Raw genomic sequence first — 24,769 nt, forward strand, 5'->3', positions numbered from 1 at the left:
TTCTGTGATGCAAAGGATTGCTGTAGTGGATCTTTCGGGCTTCATATTTTGTATCTCAGCAGTTCTGGATTCCCAAACATTTTCATAGGACCGGAAAGGATCTTAAAATACTAGCATGCATATCAGATCGCCCTAACAAATTATGCTTTGGACACAACTGTTCATCATGGAAATAAAAGAAAAAAAAAAAATGAAGCAACACAGAAATTGGCATATATGGAAAGAAGTTAAAACAAGTGCTAACATGTTTATGAAAGTTTTTGGAGGATCAAACTGATGCATGCTAAAAATTGCTTGTATAGTTCATTGTAATTTAAAAATAGACTAGTACAAAGCAATTGTTTACAGGCTTGCATTTCTATCATTACAGATGCGATATTGTAGACTAAGTAAAACCATATGTTGGTTAATGCCTAGTTTATAGTGACTCTGTTTAATTTAGGATGACCATTAATCATTAGCTTCATTGTGTAGTACTTTGTACAAACAATGGATGCTTTGCTAAGGACTATACCCTTTTCTGCGGAACCGAAGACTGATAAAAAGGGAACATCCTGTCCCAAAAGGCCCGAGAAAGCTGGATGATTGCCAAAGAAGTATGAAGTCAACAGAAATCTGTGGTAACTGGGGGAAACATAAAGGCAGCAGGGGGAGATCACGACCACCAACTCAATTCAAGACCAAAAGACTTGCCCACCCCCACCTGTAAGGACCATGCATGCCAATTTACATAGCAAACGAGGCTGATTCAAATATAACTAACAATAGCAGAAGGGATGGTGATTACTAACCAATGAGTGTAAATTTAGGCAGGTTTTTACTAATCATGTAACAGGATAAATACATTGTAGTTCTTTGGTGTGCTGTGCTAGCTTTGTGGAATTATCAGCTAGCACCCACCTTTGTGCAAACACAAAATAAGTATCTCGGCTCTGTGTGTAAGATTGGCTTATTGCACACCAGGTACCGAACCTCGTCTGTGGGACAACAATATGAGAATGATACATACGCTATTGTGATTGATTAGAAAGCTCATAAACATCTTAAAGGTGACATTTAACAACACCATGGGATCGATCTTAATATACTGTAAGGTGTTGATTGTTTCAGTCATGCATATGGATTCTCATGTTTTTCTATGGAAATTAGGGTCAAGTAACGGACTCAATTTATGACATAAAATAAATGATTAAGCGGGTACTATGTCTGCTCTATAGTTACTCTAGTTATTGTAAGAAATGCATGTACATTAACTGTAGTTATAAACTTAAAAGTCAGATTGACTTTGAACTTTGTTCTGCTTAGGTAACTAGGCTTTTAAAAGACACTCCTCACAGACAATTTAGAAGCTTCTTTTGCTATGCAAGAGAAACTTGACTGGGGATGCTCAGATTGATTCTCATCTTCACTGTGGAAGCATAAATCAAGCCAAAGCATTACATGTGTTTAATAGGACAACTCAGTGATTAAAACATAGCCATTTTAATCTTTAATTTGGTGAATGGATAGGTCTCTGAATGGAAGAGGGTTTAAAAACAGCAAATTCTCTGAAATAGTTTGCCTGTTTGTTCGCTCTGGCACCTTCTTATATCACAAAACAGAAAAGATAGAGTAAAACTACAATGATGGGTCTGGTTTGTTTGTTACTTAACTTGCATTTATGCTTTATTCCTTTTACTTGCCATACCACCGTGCATAAGAGAGTAACAGCTTCTAAATAGTAAGAGCAATGGTTAGAATCTCTGGTAAATATGAAAAATATTCTGAAACTGGTCTTGTATGAAATCTGAATAATTCTCTTCAAGTCTGGATAAAGAAGCTGTCAATCTTACTTCACAGATAATAGGTTGTGTTATAAGAATTCTTGTCTGGTATTTTAATTAGCACTCTTGTTCCATCATACTCACTATGAATTTTTTTTTTTTAAGTATGTGATATCTGGACTAACCTCTAATGCAAAAGGCAAATTAACATGGACAGCAATGAAATAAAAGAAATACAAAGTCAAGAGGTTTCTTGGTATTAAGAAACATCTCAGAATTTTTAAAATTACTCAGAGCAATATTATGACATCGAAAATATTCTAATGGCTCCAAGAAGAGACAGACAGACACGGTTCCTTTCACAAATAACCAACCACATCACTGTACGCAAAGAACAATGAATAAATAATATAGCAATGTATCAGAGCCTTCCTATAATGTGATGATAAATTCTTTGGTTTACTATATTCACATTTTGATAACATCATTAAATTTACTACTTTACTCTTGATACTCTAACTGCTACAGAATTTATTTCTGCTCTCAACTGAAACCAAGGTCTGAGCTGATCAAAGCAGAAGGAGACCAACAAATGATGCATACTTCATCCGAACAGTGAGGTTTGAGAAGAATAGCTTTGTGTGCTTGAAAGAAAAAAATCATTTGGTAAGCTGCATATTTAAAGCATCCAAGCTGAATGCTATTCCCTTGATTTCTTAGTCCAGCCTATTCCAGATGAGCACAGGCTCCCTGTGGAACAACCTGGCTGTGAAAAGATTACATAATATTGCTGTCCTCAGTGCTAAACCTAATGACAGTAAACATGCAGGAGAAGGAAAAATATTCATGACAAATGTTCAAAAATTTGTTCAATATAATAAAATTGCAAGATTCAAATCACACAGGAGGAATGTTGAAAAATAACAGGAAAAGTTACTTAATGAAAAGACATAATGTGATGGGTTAACCCTGGCTGGATGCCAGGTGCCCACCAGAGCTGTTCTATCACTCCCCCTCCTTCTCAACTGGACAGGGGCGAGAAAATATAACAAAGAGCTTGTGGGTCGAGATAAGGATAGGAGAGATCACTCACCAATTACCGTCACGGGCAAAACAGACTCAGTTTGGGGAAAAATTAACTTGATTTATTACAAATCAACCGGAGTAGGGTAATGAGAAATAAAACCAAATCTCAGAACACCTTCCCTCCACCCCTCCCTTCTTCCCGGGCACAACTTCACTCCCAGATTCTCTACCACCCCCCCTGCGGCACAGGGGGACGGGGATGGGGTTTACGGTCAGTTCATCACACGTTATTTTCTGCCGCTTCATCCTCCTCAGGGGGAGGACTCATCACACTCTTCCCCTGCTCCAGCGTGGGGTCCCACCCACGGGAGACAGTCCTCCACGAACTTCTCCAACGTGGGTCCTTCCCACGGGCTGCAGTTCTTCACGAACTGCTCCAGCATGGGTCCTTTCCACGGTGTGCAGTCCTTCAGGCACAGACTGCTCCAGCGTGGGCCCCCCACGGGGTCACAAGTCCTGCCAGAAAACCTGCTCTGTGGGCTCCTCTCTCCACAGATCCGCAGGTCCTGCCAGGAGCCTGCTCCAGCGTGGGGTTCCCATGGGGTCACAGCCTCCTTCGGGAACCCACCTGCTCCGGTGTGGGGTCCTCCACGGGCTGCAGGTGGATATCTGCTCCACCGTGGACCTCCATGGACTGCAGGGGGACAGCCTGCCTCACCATGGTCTTCACCACGGGCTGCAGGGGAATCTCTGCTCCGGCGCCTGGAGCATCTCCTCCCCCTCCTTCTTCACTGACCTTGGTGTCCGCAGGGTTGTTTCTCTTACATGTTCTCACTCCTCTCTCCGGCTGCCGAATACCGCCGTCCCAACTTTTTTCCTTCTTAAAAATGTTATCACAGAGGCATTACCACTATCGCTGATTGGCTCGGCCTTGGCCGGCGGCGGGTCTGTCTTAGAGCTGGCTGGTATGGGCTCTGTCGAACACAGGGGAAGCTTCCAGCAGCTTCTTACAGAAGCCACCCCTGTAACCCCACCCGCTACCAACACCTAGCCACACAAAACCAATACACATAACATGCTTCCTGTTGCAAACTTTTTGCCCCCAAACACACACTGGAACAGTAAGATTACTGTATAGTGGAATCTGGCTGTTTAAAACAACGTATAATGACCATATACTAATCATTTAAAAACCAAAAAGGAGTAAAAATAGATAACTGACCAAACTGGAAAATAAATCTTTGCTCTGGACACAGGCCATTGTTACAGAACTTGATTATAAGGGTATACTGATATTTAAGGAAACCCAGTACTTAGAGATACTTCTATAAGTTCACAGAAGTCCTGTTGCTTCTTTGAGAAATGCTTTGCTGAAACCTAGCATGTTTTGGGGACTGGAGAAGAGATAAAAATGCTATTCAGTTATGATGATGGACAGTTGATGCCACCTTCATCAGGAATAAAAAAATTCAAGGTACCAGTAGTGAGACATGTCAAACTGGGATAGAAGTACATTTATATTTCCATTAAAATGGTTTTCATTTTTCCTTATTCACAATGGCTTAACCCATATCTGACCTATAATCCTGTTTAAGCCTTTTATTATTGTTTCTGAGATTTTAAAGTCTACAGCAACTCTTTCCGCACATCAAGCAAGAATCTCAAGAACACATAAAGAACATTAATACTTTTCCCTACAGGTTTCTAAAGTTCAAAACAATTTGCCCTGTATTTTGCCTTGGAGACGCAGCAATGTCTTCCAGAAACTGATGTACATTCACTTGAGTGTGGGACTGATGCAGAGCTGATTCCTATGAAATCACCACTTCAGTGGTTTGCAGTGGTGTTACAGCTCTGTCTCTGCCTACCTATGAAAAGGGCCATATTATTTTTGTGGCTCTTGATGACCTTTGAATGGCATCAGTCTACGAAGAGAAAGAAAACGTATTAGCATTTGTATACACAGAAGTAGAAAAAGTCCTCCTCTTCACAATCAGAAATTCACTTCATTGGATGATAAACAGAAAAAGTTCTGTATGTATTTTAGACAACTGCAGAAGTTTGAGCTTAATAAGAACACTTCTTCAGTAATATTTCAGTTGAATAAGGAAAGGTATTTACTGACTAAATAAAAAGTTTAGTATAAAATGTATTCGGATTGCTTGTAAGGACAACCTGAATCCACCAAAAATCATATCAGAAATACTGCCCCCCCCCCAAAAAAAAAAAGAAAAAAAAAAAAAGGAATAAATACCAGACCCTCAACAGGATAGCAGCTAAAATTTCATTTCAGGTACAGTATCTATAATTTTTGTTCAACTACACGTGACAACTATATTTATTCAGCGGAAAGCATATGTTCCAATTATTACCATTGCACTGAAAACAAAACCCAAACCCAAGATAGCTCCACTCAAGCTTGCAATTGGTTGAGAAATAGCTTGCTTCTGTCCATTTCCCTGAGCTACTGGAACTAATTATTTGTAATGCTCTGAGAAAAGCAGCACTTTAATTTTAACTCTCTGGTATGGTACATTCTACATAACAAATTCTACATCACTGATACTATATTTTGCAAAGCTTTTTTTTTTTTTTTTTTTTTCCTTTATGTCTTCTTGGAAAATTTACTGTGCTCTCACTATCATGATTTAGTCATTGATGTGGACAAAGTAATTACACAAAACAGTTCTAAGATTATTTGAAAGTCTTACAAATATTAAATACTGGAAAACCTTGAATCATTACTTCAAATATGCCACTGGATCACCTTTGCACTAACTAGGAGAACTGGGTTCATAAAAAGAATAAGTTCATTTCTGTCTTTTTAAAGAAGGAGAATAGGAACTGGTTCAGGATACTCCTTTCTTTAAACGTGGCAGTAATCTTTGCTCTTTGGTTATGCACCCATTTGGGAATGTTTCTCAAAGAATACACTGGCTGACAAAAAAAAATGGAGAGCTGTTTCCTCCTTTAATGAATTCTATCCTTTCAATAATAAAAAAAATAATGAAAACAATAATTAAAAAAAGAGGCCAATAATAAGAAACCAATACTTCAGTTCTTCACCATTTTGTAACACTGAGACTAGCAGTACTTTCCTGTAGGAGGGAAAAAAGGCTCTTCATCTACAGAACAAGATTTCATCTCCCTGTCTACAACAAGCTTTCTGATAACATTCAGGCACAACACAAGAAGGACCTCAGAGGTACAGATGAGATTTCTTCATGATATAAAGAGCAGTTCATAAATCACTTACTAATTAACCTCAACCCTCACCTATCGGTAAAGCCTTCATACGCTTTTATGGGTTTGTGAAACTTGATCTGCAGTGCTGCTCTGCATTGAACAAAGTAACCTCTGGCAATCTAGCTAAGCGACAAAAAAAAAAAAAATCATTTCAAGCTATTCAGAGGTTGTAGCGAGGTGGGTGTCAGTCTCTTTTCCCAAGTAACAAGTGATAGGATGAGAGGAAATGGCCTCAAGTTGCACCAGGGGATGTTTAGATTGGATATTAGGAAAAATTTCTTCATCCAAAGGGTTGTCAAGCACTGGAACAGGCTGCCCAGGGAAGTGGTTGAGTCACCATCCCTGGAGGTATTTAAAAGACAGGTAGATGTGGTGCTTAGGGACATGGTTTAGTGGTGGACTTGGCAGTGCTAGGTTAGCGGTTGGACTTGATCTTAAAGGTCTCCTCCAACCTAAAAGATTCTATGATTCTAAGCTGTAACTAAATTATGCTCATGTGAAAGCAGTATCTGGAATTTCAGAGAACCATGTCTGTTTCTATAGCCTTTGCATTGCCCTTTTCAAAGAATACAGATAACTACAAGAAAAAGAACTCAGAAAGAAAAGCAAACAAATACATCTGAAAACCCCGAGCCTGGAGCACTGCTAGTGCATTCAATCATTTTTCTAGAATAAGCGTCTACCTGCACAACTACATACAGTGCTTCTGGCTGGAAGTGTTTTGAGACAGCCGCCAAAAGTACAAGGTTCCACCTCATTTAGTGAATGGGCCTGGCTTGCAAAACAGCTTGAAAGACTCCAATTTGATCCTCATTTAAAATGTGTCAATCAGCTGAAGTCAACTTTTCCATTTCCTAATTAATATACTTTGTTTGTTATAAAAGTGACTCAAGTGTTCTACAACTGCAGTAACATAAGTGTCCGCACCAACTTCATCCTTTTGGAGCTGTAGAAGTTCAGAGGGCATACATTATTTTTGATAGACTGTAATTAATGTGAAATAAAACATTGAGTTCTGCTTTGGTTACACTGTGTATTTTGTTCACTATTTCTCAAAGCACTAGACTATTCATTTTGTTTCATAAAGTAGTCTGACATTAAATCTCTGAAAGAAACACCGCTTATTACCTTTTCAAGATCCATATTCTCTGTTCAGACCCCATTTTCACCAGTCTTTGTAAGCTTTTGTATCTCTAGATAGACACACAACTTCTCAAGAGCCTAGGCTATGGGGTAAAAGCCTATAACTGAAATGAATATGAAGTAAAACTGTGGGGAAGTCCCCCAGGCAGCACAGGGGACTGATATGCACTGTTCCAGGTTCTCCAATTTCTCAGTCAGCAATCAGTTATATTTCAAGACACTACAATTGCAACATTAACCTTTTATATTTATTTCTCTTGTATTTCTTTTGCTCATAATTATGGATTATAACGAATCACAAAACACTTACTTTGTTTTTCACTCCAAGCTCAAAAGTAGTTGGAATCACAAATAAAGCACATGGAACAGATCATATGAAAATTTAAATTCAATTTAGTTTACGTCAAGCAAACCCACAAAAATTAATCAGATACATTTCATATTTGTGAGCACATTGGAACACATATCAAGTCACAATGCATTTATCATTAAGATATTCATTATATCTTTTGGCAATCACTTATAAATTTTATTTAACTAAATTGAAATTTGATTTCTATTGCTTTCTAATATCATCAATTACTCTATTTTCATATTTGCAACCAAAAGAATTATAGTCCGTAATTTCTTGCAAGAGACTAATTTTCCATCAAAATACATACAAATTAGCGTTTTGGGAAAAAAACACATTGCCTCTTGAGGGGATGTTGCAAACTGGTGTTTATGAGAAGTGGAGACTGATGAAAAACAATTTTTAAGGAAAATATTTATGTCTTGGGGAGAAACAATGGAGGAATCTTTTTTGCTTTGCTTAAACAGCAGTATTTGCAGTTTGTTGATAACAGACAACTAACAGTCTTAAAGCTTCTTCATTATCCATCACTGTAAAGAAGCATGTACACTGTGGAGCTCTTTGAGACAGACAAAATATAATTGCACAAACTTTGTCATGACAATGCAAAGCCAAATACTTAATTGTAAAATGTGACTTAATCTCCCAAAGATTTTAACAGCCAAGAACAGCTCAGGGGTTTCAACCTGTAAATTAGTTCAGGTTATTTTTTCTCTTTTCCAAACAGCTGGACTGTTTTACCAGAGCAAGAAAGAGTGACAAATCCCTGGAGGCACATCTATAGGATCTCTATTGTTTCCAGCTCTGGGCAAGACAAACCAAAAGGCTCAGCAATTTAAACATTTGGACTGGAAGATTTCCTAGGAAGTAAAGATGTGTTTTTACAGTGATTGAGGCTGAAAAAAATTTCACCCCAAAACACAAGATGGATGCCTTTCAGGGACTAGAGGACCTCAACAAGTCACTAATTCAAAGATCTGGTGCAGGGCTCCCTACTGGATAGATAGATAAGTGAATCTGAGTAATTTTTTTAATGACTTAATTTTTCATGACTAGATCAATATTGCTGGCAATTCTTGTTCAAGATCATAAAAAGGAGGATTGTTCTTACATCCCAGTCTGGTTCAGTTCTAACAGCATTGCGTGGAGCAGTTTGTAGCTGGTAGAAAGGGAAAATGTTTCAGATTAGAAATAAAGGAACAGCACATTTCTCCAATAACAGCTTCGTGCCTGTAGTTCTGGTGGTCTGAAGCTGCATTTGCAACATGTCTGCCTAAAATAGGATGACCCCTGATTTTTGTTCAGTGATGCCTTACTGAAAGATAACATCAAACCTTGGCCCTGCTAAGCATGCAACTGGCCAGAGGCACTGACAGCAACTGGAGTCATGGGACTTAGTTGACTAGTTATTGGTTGTTTGCCACAACATTAGCCAGCTAAGATTTCAGTCTTATGGTCAGTGCTTTTTTTTTTTTTAACCCACAAAGCCAGGAAGGTGTGTTGCTCCATTTTCTGCTTTAAAAAAAAAAAATTAATTAGTTCAATAAGGGAATGTGTTGTAACTCAGGAAGCAGGGTTGCCAAAAGTGGCATTATTTCAGTACCTTTTTCACAGACAGACTGGGTAACAAAAGTGGTGAATTTGTAGCTGCAGATCAGTCAAATATGTTCTAGGAGTCTCAAAAGGTAACAAGACTGAGAATCTTGATGATTTTGTATATAAGGGCTCAAGCTGGATACCTGCCAAGGAGACTCCCATCCATGTCAAAAGCAAGTTTTATCTTCTTCATTTTCCTGTGTCATCTTTAAAGAAAGAAGTGAAAACAAGAAAGACTTCTCCCCAGTGATGGTAGTGGCACAGTGACAACAAACAGGTAGCAAAAGTTAAGTCAGGCAGTCAACCCTCTTACAACTAGATTAGTTCCTGAAGCATAACAAGAGGCAGACTACAGCCAATCTGCCCAGAGGCAAAGCGGTGCTTTCTTTTACACACCTAACAGAGCTCAGTACTGCTGAGAGAATAGTACCTGAATGTCTAATACCTGCCACTTTGAAGAGAGTGGTTGATCCACTACTACAAGGAGCACACAGAGAAGTAGAAGCCCAAAAGCTGCAAGACCTCAGTTTCTGTTGGCTGTGTGTGGAGACAGCCATAAATCCCATGCTGTTAAAACAACCATTTTGTGTCTAAAGTTAGATAAAATATTTCCTGACACCATCTGTGGCCAAGCACGAGACACCTATGGAACTGCATGGACACACCACTTCACAACTGTCTTGCTAGGGAAGATAAAGAGAAGACTGCACCAGAGCAGGTGACTGCCTCTGAAGAAAAGCACTTATGTTGTCCCAATCTGCAAATCTTTGACGAAGAGAATCCTTTCATATGTACAAAGTTTTGAGTTTGTCTTTAAAAGCTATGTCCCGAAGGAACACCTCAAATTAAGCTTTTTCTTGAGAAGGAAGTAACTTTAAGACCTATCGAACAATTTCTAACACATGAAAAATATAAGTATACATAAATAATGTTTTGAAAAATCTTCATTAAGAATTTGAGATGTCTATGCTGCTTCTTACTCAGGCTTTTCATTTATGTCACTTCAAGAAACACTTGAAGTAAACAACAATGATGAGCATGTGGGAGAACAGATTGTAAAGTAATCAGTGTGAAGAATCTGCTTCTGTGGACAAAGCCTAAAAACCTGATATGAAAGATCTGATACGCAAGATGACATAGAAATTTGAAGCTTTCAGGGCACTGATATATACACAATAACTATAAAATAAGCATTGACATAAACATTTAAGTATTACATTCTGCATTTAACCTATGGACCTACAAATATCTGAATTCTACTTCAGTTAAAGATATGACATAAAATGATTTCCTCCTTCATTCCAAGCAGCAACTGACCAAGCTCCTCCCTTTTGCTAAACATGGGAGATATATTATCTGATGCTGAACAGCTCTTTTGAAGTGTATCATACATGTCAATTTACATTCATTTATGCAATTCTCATACGGTTAGAATTGCTACAAACAGTTATTCTTGTAAGTGCCACAGCACTTGGAGAAACATGACGAAATCTTACCGCTATGTTTCCATTGCACCTTGGGGACTGGCAAACACCTCTTATTCTGTTGGGAATCAGCACATCATCCCAGCAAGATGGACCCTTCAAAATAAAACCAAAACATATAAAGGCTTTAATCTACTTAATAAGTAAACATATATAAGTTGGTTTTGTTGCTGCTTTTCCTACCCCCATTTCTTTTAGACTTTAGCTAGACAGTTTTATCATGTTTACGCTGAAAAAGTCCAATCAGATTATATGACAATATCCATCAGTAAAGCTCAGTCACTGACAGGACATACAGCCCCTCCACCCTGAGTGTTGTGAACAGGAGTCAAAGAGTAGGTAAACTTTTCTCAGCTTAAGACAGGCACTGACTTAATTATGATTAAAAAGCTATAAAGACTCATCTTCTGGTTCAACACTATGTACACCTGGGCCTGCAGCTGACTAGGGGGAAAAAGGGAAAAAACACAACAGTTGGAAGTAGAATGCACAGTTAGAAAGTCTGGAATGTAAAACAAAGACTAGATTAAGTAGCTTTTCTGTATTTTGTTGTTTAACCATTAAATGGCTCCAGCTTTACTGAAATGTGTTTCTGTTTTCATGGGCTGCTAATGTGAATTTTGATGTTTACTGTAAACAAATTAGACTTCTTGTCACCAGATAAAGCCTTTACCTAACTCTAATACAACATAATGAAAATGTGAAGTGAGAATTGTGAGTAGACTCCTGGATGTTTACATTAGCTTCAAGATTTGTCAGTCATTGTTAATAAAAAAAACAACGTAAAAACCCAGAAAGAAAATTGATAGAAAATCCTTAGCAACTTTGCTATGACATTTTGAATATAAACAGTTCATTTATGAGCATACTACAAAACTCAGAGTAAATTTAAAGATTACAAATCAGCATTATTAATATTTCACAACTGCAAAATAGTGTGGTTAACAGGATGATCTATCAAAGAAGAGTATTTATATATATGGCATATATAGGAACAATTATAAAAATATTTCCCAGCACATAAAAAATTTAAATAACATTAGTGCAAGTCTTCTCTTTTAATATTGATCTCATACCAATTAAAATTTAATTTGTAGAAAAAAAAATTAATCTGAGAAATAGATATGAAGCTTACAGATATCCACATACATTGTAGAAATAAACAACTAAGAAGGTATCAATAATTAAAATATTTGCTACTTGGACTACTCAGTGTTTGCAAAAGTGTCACTACTCAGGAATAACAGGAAAACTTTACCCAGAAGAGAAATTATGGCAGTCAAGAGGTTTAACTGCATTAGTGAAATTAGCGCCTACTTAAATCATAGTTGGATTACAAAGTAATCCAGTACCACAACCAAATCCATCTCCTTTTTACTTCTGTATGACACATTTCTTCAGCATAGTGCAGACACAGCCGAGAGAGCTTTGAACTCACTTAGTAGTGGGAACTTAGCTATAAAAGGTTGATCCAGCCTATCTGAAAAGTTGAGTAAAACAGCTTGGTCTGCACTGAGCTCTGCTCTCTACTGTCATAGCTGAAGTGCTGGCATTTGAGATAGGTAAAATAGAACTTGAACATGTGTAAGTTGTATTGCAGGCAGACACAGGGGTGACTACTGGTAGATTTGACTCTGGGAGAAAGACAGCTGCAGTAGTGTGTAGCTAGTATAAATTAATAATACTGTACTTGAAATTGTGGAGAGAAAAAAAAAGAAACTTGAATTCATTATTTAAAACACTTTAAAAATCAAGTTTGCCATCAATTATTCCAGTGAATTTTAACCTCTTATGAAGCTCGAGCATTCTTGAGATTTTGAAGGAAGAACAGGAGAACCTCCCTCAGGTGTTGTGTAAAGAACCACCTCCTTTTAATTGTTTTCAACTCAGTAGTTGAAAGTTTCATTCAACGCTCCCCCATTTTTTTGTTTTTCCCCATGCCACCAAAGGTTATGCAGATCTCTAGCATACCTCTCACAATAGTTTACTTTCCAGGAAGAAAAGTAATCTACCTTGCCATTCCTCATATAGATGCTGTTCCTTACTTTTGATCAAGTATTTACTCTCTTGGTAGCTCTTCTAATTCTACTCTATCTTTTTAGAATATGAGAAACATCACACAGTATACAAGACTTACTCATGTGCCGGACTAGTGAATGGGAAGATGGTATCTCTGAATTTGTTCTTTATTTCTTTCCTAAATAATTATTAAAATGTAATTTACTTTGCTGATGATTACTAAGCACTGAGGCAGCACTTTTGTGGAACTATCTATCATAACTCCTAGATCTCATTCCTGAATGTAACAGTTATGTCAAAATCTGTCATGTATATATAAAATTTGGGTTTTTTTTCCCAGTGCACATGACCTAGTATTAACATACATTGAATTCCATCTGCCACTTCGACAGCACATGAAGTATGCATCCTAAGAGGGGCTTCTAGTAGGTACTTCCCAGGTTCCTCCATACTGAACCCATCTGTTTGTTCCTAAGGATAAATCAGCTGTATACCTCATCCTCTCCAAGTATTTGTTTTATATAGCAATCATCTAGTGGACTTTTACACTTTCTGCTCCTGTTATACTTTAAAAGGACTCAGTAACAGTTTTTCTGCTGCTTGCAAGTTATAAACTTTTTTTTTTGCTTGCCTAATATGCATTTTTATATTTAAGATGCTGGAATTATGTATTTGCTGGGGTTTTGTTTTGTTTTAATGTGTCTCATTACTCATTTTACTCATTTTTCTGAAAGATGCATCCTTGATTCTAAAAACCTCCTTTTTCTTTTTCACCCCCACAATTTAGTCATGCTAGTTTCCGTTCAGTCCTCCTTAAATTTCTGTGCACATAATCTTTGATTCCAGTATAATTTCCACATCTCCTCCAAAGATTTAACTCTTTAAGTTGCTCCTTCTGGCTTCTTCTCAATAAGCACCCTTACTTTTACATGGCTTCTCTTTTTCAAAAAATTAAGCACAACACTTGCATCTTGCTCAGATTTTGGGAAGTTGCTGAATGTAAATATATTACAGTCATTGTTAAAGAATAGGTCTTTGTTACTAACATTATAAATCAGGTCCTCTGCATTACCTTCTCTTGCAGGTTCTTTGATCAACTTTTCCGTAACATAACCTGACTGCATCTAAAAGTTCACTCTTGGGATCATGGTTTGACAAGATACTTAACCTAATTTACATGAAAGTAATTTAAATATCCCATTATCATTGTTTTTCCTACACTTTCAAGCTTTTGATTTTCCCCAGCATGTTAGATTTGCTATCATCGTCTGGTCAAGTGGCTATTAATGAAAGTCTTCTATTTTTTCCCTTTTCAGGCCTTGAATTTCCCTCCATGAGGATAGCACGTAACTCACTGACTTATTAAAGACAAATAAGACTAGCAAGTTAACATTTCCTTAAAATCTATCCCTCTTCCTTCATATTCAAATTTCTTAGCATATATTTATTAGAACATTTATTTTTCAAATTTAGAGGAATTCAGTAGGTTTGTATTTCTTTGGATAATCCTTACATAATTTACACTCGGGAAGCGGATATTAGAAAGAAAGCATGAGAAATAGGAAGCAAGTGTGCTTTATAAAATTTGGGGGCAGGGAGGGGATGGGGACAGGAGGGAACACTCATAAAAAACCACCCTAAAAAAACCCAAACGCACCCAAGACGACCCACCCAAACCCCAAGCACAATCACTTTTTTCCTGGTCCTGAAAATGACATCAACAGTAAATCTTCCTGTTACTTCATCCTTGCATGATTAATATGAGATTCTCAAAGTTAATGATGCTATGCCAGTATACACACAAAAATAGTCACAGGATTGCTACAGACTAAGATAATTTAAAACAGTCTTGTAGAAGCAGTTCCACGGGTATATGTTATCAACTCTGGTACTAATTATCTTGATTTCATAAGAAGAAAATATTTCAAGTTAAACTTTTTAGAGTAATTAATCCTTTAACTTCACTGAAGTTATTTCAGGAGAAAGGTTCCCAAGTATTCAATAGTTTGCAGGTCTAGGTCCATAATCACAAAAATGTAAGAAGGCATAGTAATTCTTAAGCAAGAAAGAAAACATGCATAGGAAAATTTATAAGGTTGAGTGAGATTCTAGAAAAGTGCGTATTTAAAATGGATTTGAAACAGTGTCACTATGTTGATTATGCCACAGTCTTACAGTAGTTGAGAAACAAGCAGCTGATTTGCAAAATGTAGCCAAGAAAGCATCCCTAAAGAAACCAGAACAGAAAGAAATTGATGCAATATTGAGTACTGTTGGAATTCAGCTACTACAACTAGCACTGGATCAGGTCCTAATATGTTTAATATGGCAATATCTTTTTATTTATTAATAACAACAACAGTAGTATGAATTTTGTGGTCACCTCTTAAGGTCTTATCTACAAGGGAAAGCTAGCATTCTATATGGCATGGTGTGAATTTACAGTGCTGTCACTCTCTGCAATAATTTCCTCACAACATTTCTCACACATACAAGAGTACTTTTCGCATGAAGCAGCTCTCAAATAAGAGTATGTTATCTTCCACTTAAGGCCTGCTAAAAGCATATACACAGGCAACTAGTAGCACAATACACACTATCAGCAACTACTCAGATGTTCACTCGCACTGTAGCTAAAAGCTTCCTATTTTTTTCCTTCATAAAACCCCACCCTATCCAAAACTTCTTTACACTAACTCTTATGATGGGCATAAAACCTATAAGACAGACAGATGCATTTAACTCTTTTGATAACATTGACCAGACTCAGCTTTAAGTCAACAGCATTTTCTCTTTGTTCTAGCAAGAGTCAGATCAACTTGCTAAGGGACAAATTAATCCAGGAGGAAAAATCCAAGATGGACTGGAAAGTATCTTGGGTTTGTGCCTGTCTGGCAGCAAGGAGTGTGTGTGGGGAAAGTAACAAAAAATAAAACCCAAACAAACAAAAAATCCTATAGAATTCTATGCCTCACTTTCCAAATTTGTAAAAAAGGGAAAAACTCCTTTCCCACATCTGTGCTTGGCATTCTTCAGGGTTGTATTTTATTATTAATGATAATGTAATACACTTCTAAAAGATTTAGTGTGCTTGAGAATTTCAGTTCTCCACCTTCAAAAAAAAAAAAAATAGCAAAAGAGACATTTGACCTTGAAAAACACTGTGTATTCAAAATGTTAACGTTTCTTTAGCAACAGCACTACTAAATGTCGTTGCTATAATTGCATCAAAATAAAATTAGGAATTCTGGTGAGATAGACACTTCGAAATGTAATTTTTGTATCATTCTTTCTTGAGTCTAAGAAAAGCCTGTCAAACTGCAGGCCAGCCAATCACTTGTGGTGTTGTAACACTGCATGCTGTAGTGTTTGTAATTATTAGTTTGCACTAATCAAGAACACACTGTGAGAAGAACAAAGCCTTCTGATTGCAAGATTAATGCAACTGCCCCTCTTGTATGCAGCCAAATGGCTCACAGAGAAAGCTATGCATTAAAATGCATGTATCGGAGAAGACTTTTCCAGTGTATAAATAGGAAAATGACAGACTAAAGAAAGAAATAGAGAGAACACCAGTATAACATCGAATACAAAAACTCACATCAAACGTAGTTGAGTATTTCCCAAATAATCAGGTATGGGAATTTTTATGCTTTGGGTGTATAGTAGTTGTTCCTTCCCTTTTTGAGGGGGAAGACAGAAGAAAAAAAAAAAAAAGTCAGGAATTGGCACGTTAAATTTGAACTGAAGCTCCTATGCAGCATATGAAGAACAGGGAGGATTGAGGTGGTTTTTTTCAATGTAGGAGGGAAGTACTGGAAACCTGTGTACATTCCACCAGTATATTGTACTGCTGCCCAGTACAGGGGACAGCACACTCTACTCTCCGCACACTTTCCATCCAGTAGCCAAGATCTGATCTTGTAGTGTAGAACCACAACTGAATTTTGGTCCACAACCACTTAAAGAAAAAAAAAATCTCTGAGAACAGAAATACTATCTAGATATCTCAGATGACAAATTATTCAAAATGCAGTTGCTGACAGAACTGTTGACCTGTGAAGTCAGGGAAAGGTCAGAAGCAGAGGTCAGCAATAGAAACCAGTGATTCATCAAAGACTTTGAATCATTTAAAAGGCTGGAAACTATCCATGTATTCAATGCTTTGTATTTTCCCTGCTTTATATTCTCCCCCAGTGAACAATATGCAGCAGAATATCATTAAAACACATCTTTGTACCTGCTAATATCTACATGAAAGACATAAATCGTTAAAATGTTGAGCAAATGACCCAACCAAGGGACAAGTATTAATGCAGAAGGATTTTTAAAATAATGTAAGAAATAATTGCAGGTACTTGAGAGGGTTTGAAATATCAGCATACAAGCCAGTGAAAAAATGCTAAATCCAATGCAAACTATGTGAGCACTCAGACTCCTCTGCAAAATGATGGCTATTGACCTGTCTACATGAGTATTTGAAGAGCTAACCATTGTATGGTGCCACCCTCAGCATGATTTTAGTATCTTGAGGCAAAAAGACAAAAAAGCTTACCAAAATGCTAGGATTGCTTAATAAAAATTGATTTCCTTTTTGCCACTCTGTAACAGGGGTATCACACCAAGCTACCACAATTCACTGCTTCCAGTGTTAGTACAGACAGACAGCTCTGTCCCCCAGACACAGTAGGAACCAAGATGTATTCTAACGGTAAACATACATATGCAAACACAGCTTAACACAGGTGATGAATATTACATGAACAGCAATAGATCCCACCTACTGTCACAAACCTAACCCATCTTAGCAGAGATGACACAATCTTTTTGCTGCTGTTTTCTTCTACTCTTCTCAATACAAGTTGGATCTCGCTTTCACAGTACCAGCACCTCAGCCTAGAAAAATAATTTTAAAGGAATGCACATTTTCCTACAATGGCATAGACATTTTTACTAAATCATCGGAGCTGCTTCCCTCAGCACCACCCGACTAAAGCTTGTCTGCTTCTCTAAAATCTAGCACCTTCCAAGACTTTTATTCTTATTATGCTACCTCTATAATATTTCAGAGCAAGTGACTTGCAAGACAACTACACATAGTCAGATCCTGGAGGGTCCTGAACATCTCAGAACAGATGGGTAAGGCTGGAGAAGGGTCAGCAGGTGATAAGTGCCCAAGGAACTGGGCAAAGTCTAGAGTCTATGAAAAGGAAGAAAGAATAGGGCTTTTTCTTGGATAGACAAACTGGTATTGATTAAGCCTGATGTTACTATTGGTAAGCCAGTGCATTCATACTTTTACTCAGCATCCCTAACCCAGAACATGATTTGCTATTCACATTCCACACTTGTCATTAGAGTGGCATTGCTGAATGCTAGATAATTTCTTCTGAGCATAGTATGGATATAACGCATTTAAATAAAAGCTTTTATCCTATTTTATTAGTGCAGTAATGGAGATGAAAAATTAAGACTTTAGATGCACTGATCCACGTTTTGTAAGTTCTTAACAGGCTTAATTTAGGAGAGCAATCTGATCATATTTTGAAGCACTTACTAAGAAAAGTCTAGCTGTTACAGGAGCGATACTCAATTAGACTCAGCAAAAAAGATTCGTATGGAACGTTTCTAATAGCAAAGAGATTGGAGATCTCATTTCAATTCAGAAGAAATTAATCTATTTGAATCACAACGTTCATATAAAGCTCCCTGTTTATTTCAGCATTCTTTACCTGGACAATTATTAATACAACTATACTATGTTTATTAAATAAGACACATGCTACGTTTCTACTGAATGCTCAGATATCATCTAGACATTATTATTTTGTTCCTAAGTAAAACTCTACGAACAGGAATATCCAGTTTAGCACAAAATGCATTCCTCCAAATTCCCAAAGCACAGCCTAACAGCATCCACCACCAGAGAAATTAAAAACAGAGTTTATAGAAGAGATTACTAGTGATTTAGCCAGGAAGTGCTTGCTAGCCTTTTACAGATGTTCTATTTACAATACTTGAAAATTTATTACATTAGATAATCTATCAGAGGTAAAAACTGCCAGATTGGCAACCTTTATAACCAAAATCCTCTGCTTAGCCGCAAAGCTTATCACGAAGGCAGAGGTAGTTAAAGCTTACCCACAGTTTACAGACCTACAAAAGCCGCTTCTAGCAGCAAGAGAGTAATTTTTGTTCCAAAACTATTTATTTTTTTGACATTTCTGCCAAGACTGATGCCAACTGACTAGGACAGGGTGATAGGATACATGGATGTAGGAGGCAACCTGTAATTTATTTAATCACACAGGAGAGTTGTTCTCTCCTACACCCCACATTTTAATAAATGCTACTGTGAATGACATGACTCTGCATGTCATACCAGAGTAGCAGTGAGAGTGTCTCCTACAGCACACTTCACTGCAGGTAAAACTAACTAATTTACCACAGAATGACTTTGACATGGAATCTCCCATACAGCAGGGAGTACAGTATAGAAAAGACTACTAAATTAGTCTTGGGGCTACTTTTAAAAGGGTTTGTGGAATAGGAATGGGAGGACTGGAGTTAAGTACTTAGCCTACACAGCACATTAAAGAATCCATCAGAAGAAACCTTTTGGTTATTATTGACTTCGGTCATTAGAGAAATCAATAAAGCACATGGATAGCTTTATTCATACGAGAAATAATACTGAAATAGAGTTAATAACATGTTTCAAGTCTTTGTGGGATTGAACCTATTGGTTTGATTTATAGTGGTATCTTAGAGATGAAATTCTCCTTTCAGAGTGCCCAGCCTAATTAGTAAATTGACAGTTTTATGTCAATAGTTGTAACTCTTCCAAAATGAAGTAGCTGACAATTTGCTGAACCACTCACAGTTGTGCAATTAGGAAGACTTCCTGCATGCTAGTTATTTCAAATCAAAGATCAGAGAAATGCACCTGTAACTGAAAATGCAGGTAAGTATAGTAAAAATAATTTCTATCATGTTATTTTATTGATCATTACTTTTTCTTTCTTATCATAGGTATCTTTGTTTAAAAAAAAAAACAAAAACACCAAAAGAAAACCTGTTAATAAGATGTTTTTAATAAGTTCTGGTCTTTCTTTTCTTTCATATTGTATTACAGGACATGGATTTGCAAGAGTAATCCCATTGACCCCAACTAAATAATGAAGGTTTACACAAAGACACCCAAGATAAAGGTCTCCAGAGTCAGGTCTTCATCAGTAATATTTTACAACTTGCATTGTGTTGCCAGCACGAACAATTTTTATATTAGCAAAAAAATGATTCATAATGTGCTTTTGGACAGTTACTTCGGTGGGGCCTCCCCACCAAAAAGGGGCAAAAAGAGAATGAAAATAATTCAAATACAACTGTAGCTGAGAAACTGAACTGAAAAAGTCCTGCTGTTGCTTGACTGCTTGAGAAGAATGTCATTAAACATTTTTTGGGGGTGTGGGGGGGTGTAAGGGTGGAGGGCAGGGGGAGAGAGAGAACTATGAAAGAAGTAGTTGTAGAGTCTCCTAAAACAAACAACCAAATGCCATTCAAATAATGTCAGACTAATGATTTCTAATCTATAAATGCAAAAATATATTATTCTTTCTCTGGATGACATTAAATGCTTTTTCAAGATTGAAAGAAAACAGAACTGGAGAAAATATCTTATTCTCTAGATGTGCCATGTATCTACTGTGCCCACTGAAATTATAGCATTAAAAAAAAAAACGATCCACAGTTACAAGTGTTAACACCAGCAAATCCCATTGAGGTCAGTATATCCAGGAACAGAATTAAATAAACAAATAAATAAATAGATAAATAAATAAATAAAAAGAGACCCTCAGGCTTCAGTTGCTGTTACTGCTGTGGTGACATTTTAGGGGTCTTCCTGAAGGGAAGCGGGCAGATCACCATGAGTCCAAGGAGCTCACAGAAGGGAGAAATCAAAACCTCAAAGACACATCCCTCTTCTGGGCTGAGCTGAGCACACCCCAACAGGAGTGAGCATATTCATAGTTGTTTGAGCTACAATTCTCTACATTAAAATTATTCATCCATGTTTTAAGGGCTTTTGGCTGAAATCAGAAAGTGCACAGGCTATTTTCAAAGTCTACCCAAAATACCGCTTCTGTTCCTATCCTTTCCACCCCCAGTCACGGTTACAAGCTGTAAACTGACTAAATATGAATTAAAACGTAATTTGTGCCTCAGCTTTTTTAAAATGGCAGCTGCCCGCAGCTCATGGACACTGTCCCACAGGACTTTCAGGGCTGGGAGGAGCAGCCTCAAGCAGGCCCTCCTTCCCCAGGCACTGCCAGGGCCAGGGCCAGGGCCACCCGAGGCAGCCTCCCCCCAGGAGCCCCACCACAGCTCCATGCAGGGTGAAAGGGGGCTGCTGAGGCCTGTTCAGTGCCCTCAGGGCCCTGACAGACTTGGCACAATTAAAAAAAAAAAAAAAAAAAAAAGGAGAAAAGTAATTAGCATAAGGATAAACTATCCCTTAACCACACAAGAAGTCAACCCCTTCCAGTCAGAGAGCTCCAGGGAAATGTCAGCCATTCAGAGGTGAAGCACCTTCAGGATCTCGTAGCCAGTCCTCATGTCTTTCACCTCTCCATAACTGGGTGGTAGGGTTAAAATTCATTAAACATATTTGAAATTTGGTATGAAAACGTGCTGGTGATTCTGTCACTCACAATAGGGATTTTGATGAACTTTTCCCCTCCTTAAGGAGAATCTTTCAGAACAGGGTAGGTGGCAGACATGTTTTCTGTGTGAAGGGGTTTGGTTATTTTTCCCCGTTACAACTATAATTTCATGTCGAACAAGAAACAATTTAATCTAAGTTTTGTCATAGAGAAACATTTAAGCAACTTCATACCTTTTAGACAGAGAAGATCTGGCCAGTCTTGCAATTCAAATGAATCATAACCTATGTCTGCATGGGAAATATATGAACTAAATGAAGTAGTACACAAAAATACAAAATCTAAAATAAGCCAATATACACGCCAAGGACAACAATTAGCATTTTTCTAATAATGCTAATTAGACACCTTGTAATTCAAATTAACTTGAGTTGCAGTTAAACAAAGGTAATAAACCAAAGATGTAAAATGAAAATAATCCAAGCCTCATGAACATTCTACAGTAATAATTTAATTCAGGTGCGATAATTGCATGTCACATCATTCCATTTTAAATATTTTTCTTTGACAAGGATTTTAAAACATCTTTTGACAGAAAGATGAAGCTAGAGCATTCCCACCTGGAAAAGCCATCAGCTCATCAATTCACTTTCATAAGTCACCGTTAGACAACGCGTCCAGAGACAATGTCAGATCAACTACTCAGGCTGTGGTAGATCCATATGGCAAGGATACTACCCTTAGCTACATGTTCCTACTATTCCCTTTCCCTCTCTGAGTTACCATTTACTGCACCCTTATTTCCACTGTTTTTACTTTGTCCAAAGGGTCTGTCCCCCATTCCTGTGGAAAGAGCCACGCTTTGAGGATACTAGATACATTCACTGGAAGAGAAAAAAAAAAAAAAAAAAAAATAGAATCCATTCCAAATTTTTACCAAGAATAAATTTCTCAACAAATCAACACAAAGGCCTAAAGCAAAAAGGCCACTAGAAAGTGACTAACTTCATAAGGTGTTCGAGCAATTTTTTCAGTTACTGCAGTTATATAAAACTGTAAAATCAAGATTACACACTACAGTATCTGAAGAAAATAGATTGCTATATAGTCTATTTTTGATTTTACACATAATCAGAAACCCTGAAAGACAAAACCATACCAATTTTAGCAACAATATTCCTATGTTCCAAAAGGAAAAGTAATAGGATAAAGACATTTTTTTTTTTTCAAAATACAACTACTAAATAACATTGCCATCTTTGCTACTTTTTCTGAGTGTTACAATTGTTGTAAACATAACATACCTACCACAGCATTCACAGGTGAGTGCATCTTTATTTTAGTTATTCAGAAATACAGGCAACCCTGCATCAGGTGGATTATTCGGATTCATTCAAGATTAATTTAAGGTCATGTTGCAAGCATGGTGTTTTTAGGATTTGGTTTGGTTTGTTCTCCCCAAACACAATCCTACTAATACACAAAAAAGAAATGAAAGATGATTCTTTAAGGATTTTACACAAGCACATAACTAGTGTTAAAGAATTAAGGCTGTGCCAGGCAGGTCAATGAAAGCTTTATGAGAGATCCCATCCATTACACAGAACCCCCAGCTGGCAGGCTGTCGTGGTTTAACCCCAGCCAGCAACTAAACACCACGCAGCCGCTCACTCACTCCCCCCCCACCCAGTGGGATGGGGGAGAAAATCGGGAGAAGAAGCAAAACCCGTGGGTTGAGATAAGAACGGTTTAATAGAACAGAAAAGAAGAAACTAATAATGATAATGATAACACTAATAAAATGACAACAGCAATAATGAAAGGATTGGAATGTACAAATGATACGCAGTGCAATTGCTCACCACCCGCCGACCGACACCCAGCCAGTCCCCCGAGCGGCGAATCCCTGCCCCCCACTTCCCCGTTTCTGTACTGGATGGGACGTCACATGGTATGGAATACACCGTTGGCCAGTTTGGGTCAGGTGCCCTGGCTGTGTCCTGTGCCAACTTCTTGTGCCCCTCCAGCTTTCTCACTGGCTGGGCATGAGAAGCTGAAAAATCCTTGACATTAGTCTAAACACTACTGAGCAACAACTGAAAACATCAGTGTTATCAACATTCTTCGCTCTGAACTCAAAACATAGCACTGTACCAGCTACTAGGAAGACAGTTAACTCTATCCCAGCTGAAACCAGGACACAGGCAGACATCTGAGCATGCAAATGCCAGTGAGAGCAGCTAGTATGACAGCCTGGGAAGAAATTAAGAAAAAGTAGGAAAAGGGACCAAAACACTAAAAAATAAATGTACGCAGGAAATAAAGACAAGGGAGCATTCACCCCTGTGAAATAAAACTGCTGCTCCAGTGTTGCATGATAGATAGTACAGGACCTCTTCTCACAGCAGAAAATCCCTTAGCTAAGAACCCATTTTGGACTGTGGTACCTGAATTTTCTCTGAATCTTACCTGCTATGCTAAATCCCTTGAAGTATACAAGCATAAATTTAAAAAAACCTGCCTGTAGCTATCTCCAGTAAATTCTAGAAGTCTAACCTCTAGAAATCTGACATAAGAGCAAAGTTCAGGATTCTGCCTTTGCCATCAAGGTACTACATACACAGGGAGGAGTTGATCCAAAACAGTCACTGAATCACAGAGTGGTTTGGGTTGGAAGGGACCTTTAAAGGTCACCTAGTCCACCCCCCCTGCAATGAACAGGGACATCTTCAACTAGATCAGGTTGCTCAGAGCCCCATCCAGCCTGACCTTGAATGTCTCCAGGGATGGGGCATCTACCACCCCTCTGGGCAACATGTGCCAGTGTTTCACCACCCTCATCATAAAAAATTTCTTCCTTGTATCTAGTCTAGATCTAACCCTCATTTAGTTTAAAACCATTACCCCTTGTCCTATCGCAACAGGCCCTGCTAGAAAGTTTGTCCCCATCTTTCTTATAAGCCCCCTTTAAGTACTGGAAGGCTGCAATAAGGTCTCCCCAGATCCTTCTCTTCTCTGGGCTGAAAAACTCCAACTCTCTCAGCCTGTCCTCATAGGAGAGGTGTTCCATCCCTCTGATCATTTTTGTGGCATAACATGATTTAATAACACAGAGGTATATTGCTATAATCAAGTATAAAATTCTCAGGCTTTTTCTTCTCCTACAGCAGTGCTTTAAAGACTGCAGCTCAGCCTTTTTTTTATCTCTATCTCTCTCTTTCTCTGTGCATGAATCTTGAGTTATTTTGAATTATTCTTGAATTATTCTCTACATATTGGCACAACTGGAAAATGCCTCAAGTCAATTGTTATGGTTTTCACCTAAATCACAGAAAAGGTGAACCAGCTCAGGCTAAAGGGGCATTTGAACCCAACTCTCCCATTTTCTGACAGAAGCTCTTGAGAAGGCCCCTGCATAAAGGTAAGGGGTGACCCCACCACCTGAATTTTGTAGCAACCCAATCTTGTTTATGCATA

At 37.8% G+C, this 24,769-nt stretch overlaps 1 protein-coding gene across 1 annotated transcript in view; it reads right to left on the reverse strand.

The window, feature by feature from the left end:
- PRKN (parkin RBR E3 ubiquitin protein ligase) overlaps positions 1-24,769 on the reverse strand; it is an 803,180-nt gene that overhangs the window by 411,641 nt on the left and 366,770 nt on the right. The window contains exon 5 of the mRNA XM_052784857.1: positions 10,623-10,706. Coding sequence (XP_052640817.1) covers positions 10,623-10,706 — 84 coding nt within the window. The remainder of the gene's footprint in view (positions 1-10,622; positions 10,707-24,769) is intronic.

Source organism: Harpia harpyja, chromosome 4 (assembly GCF_026419915.1).
Source record: "Harpia harpyja isolate bHarHar1 chromosome 4, bHarHar1 primary haplotype, whole genome shotgun sequence".
Taxonomy (NCBI): Eukaryota; Metazoa; Chordata; class Aves; order Accipitriformes; family Accipitridae; genus Harpia; species Harpia harpyja.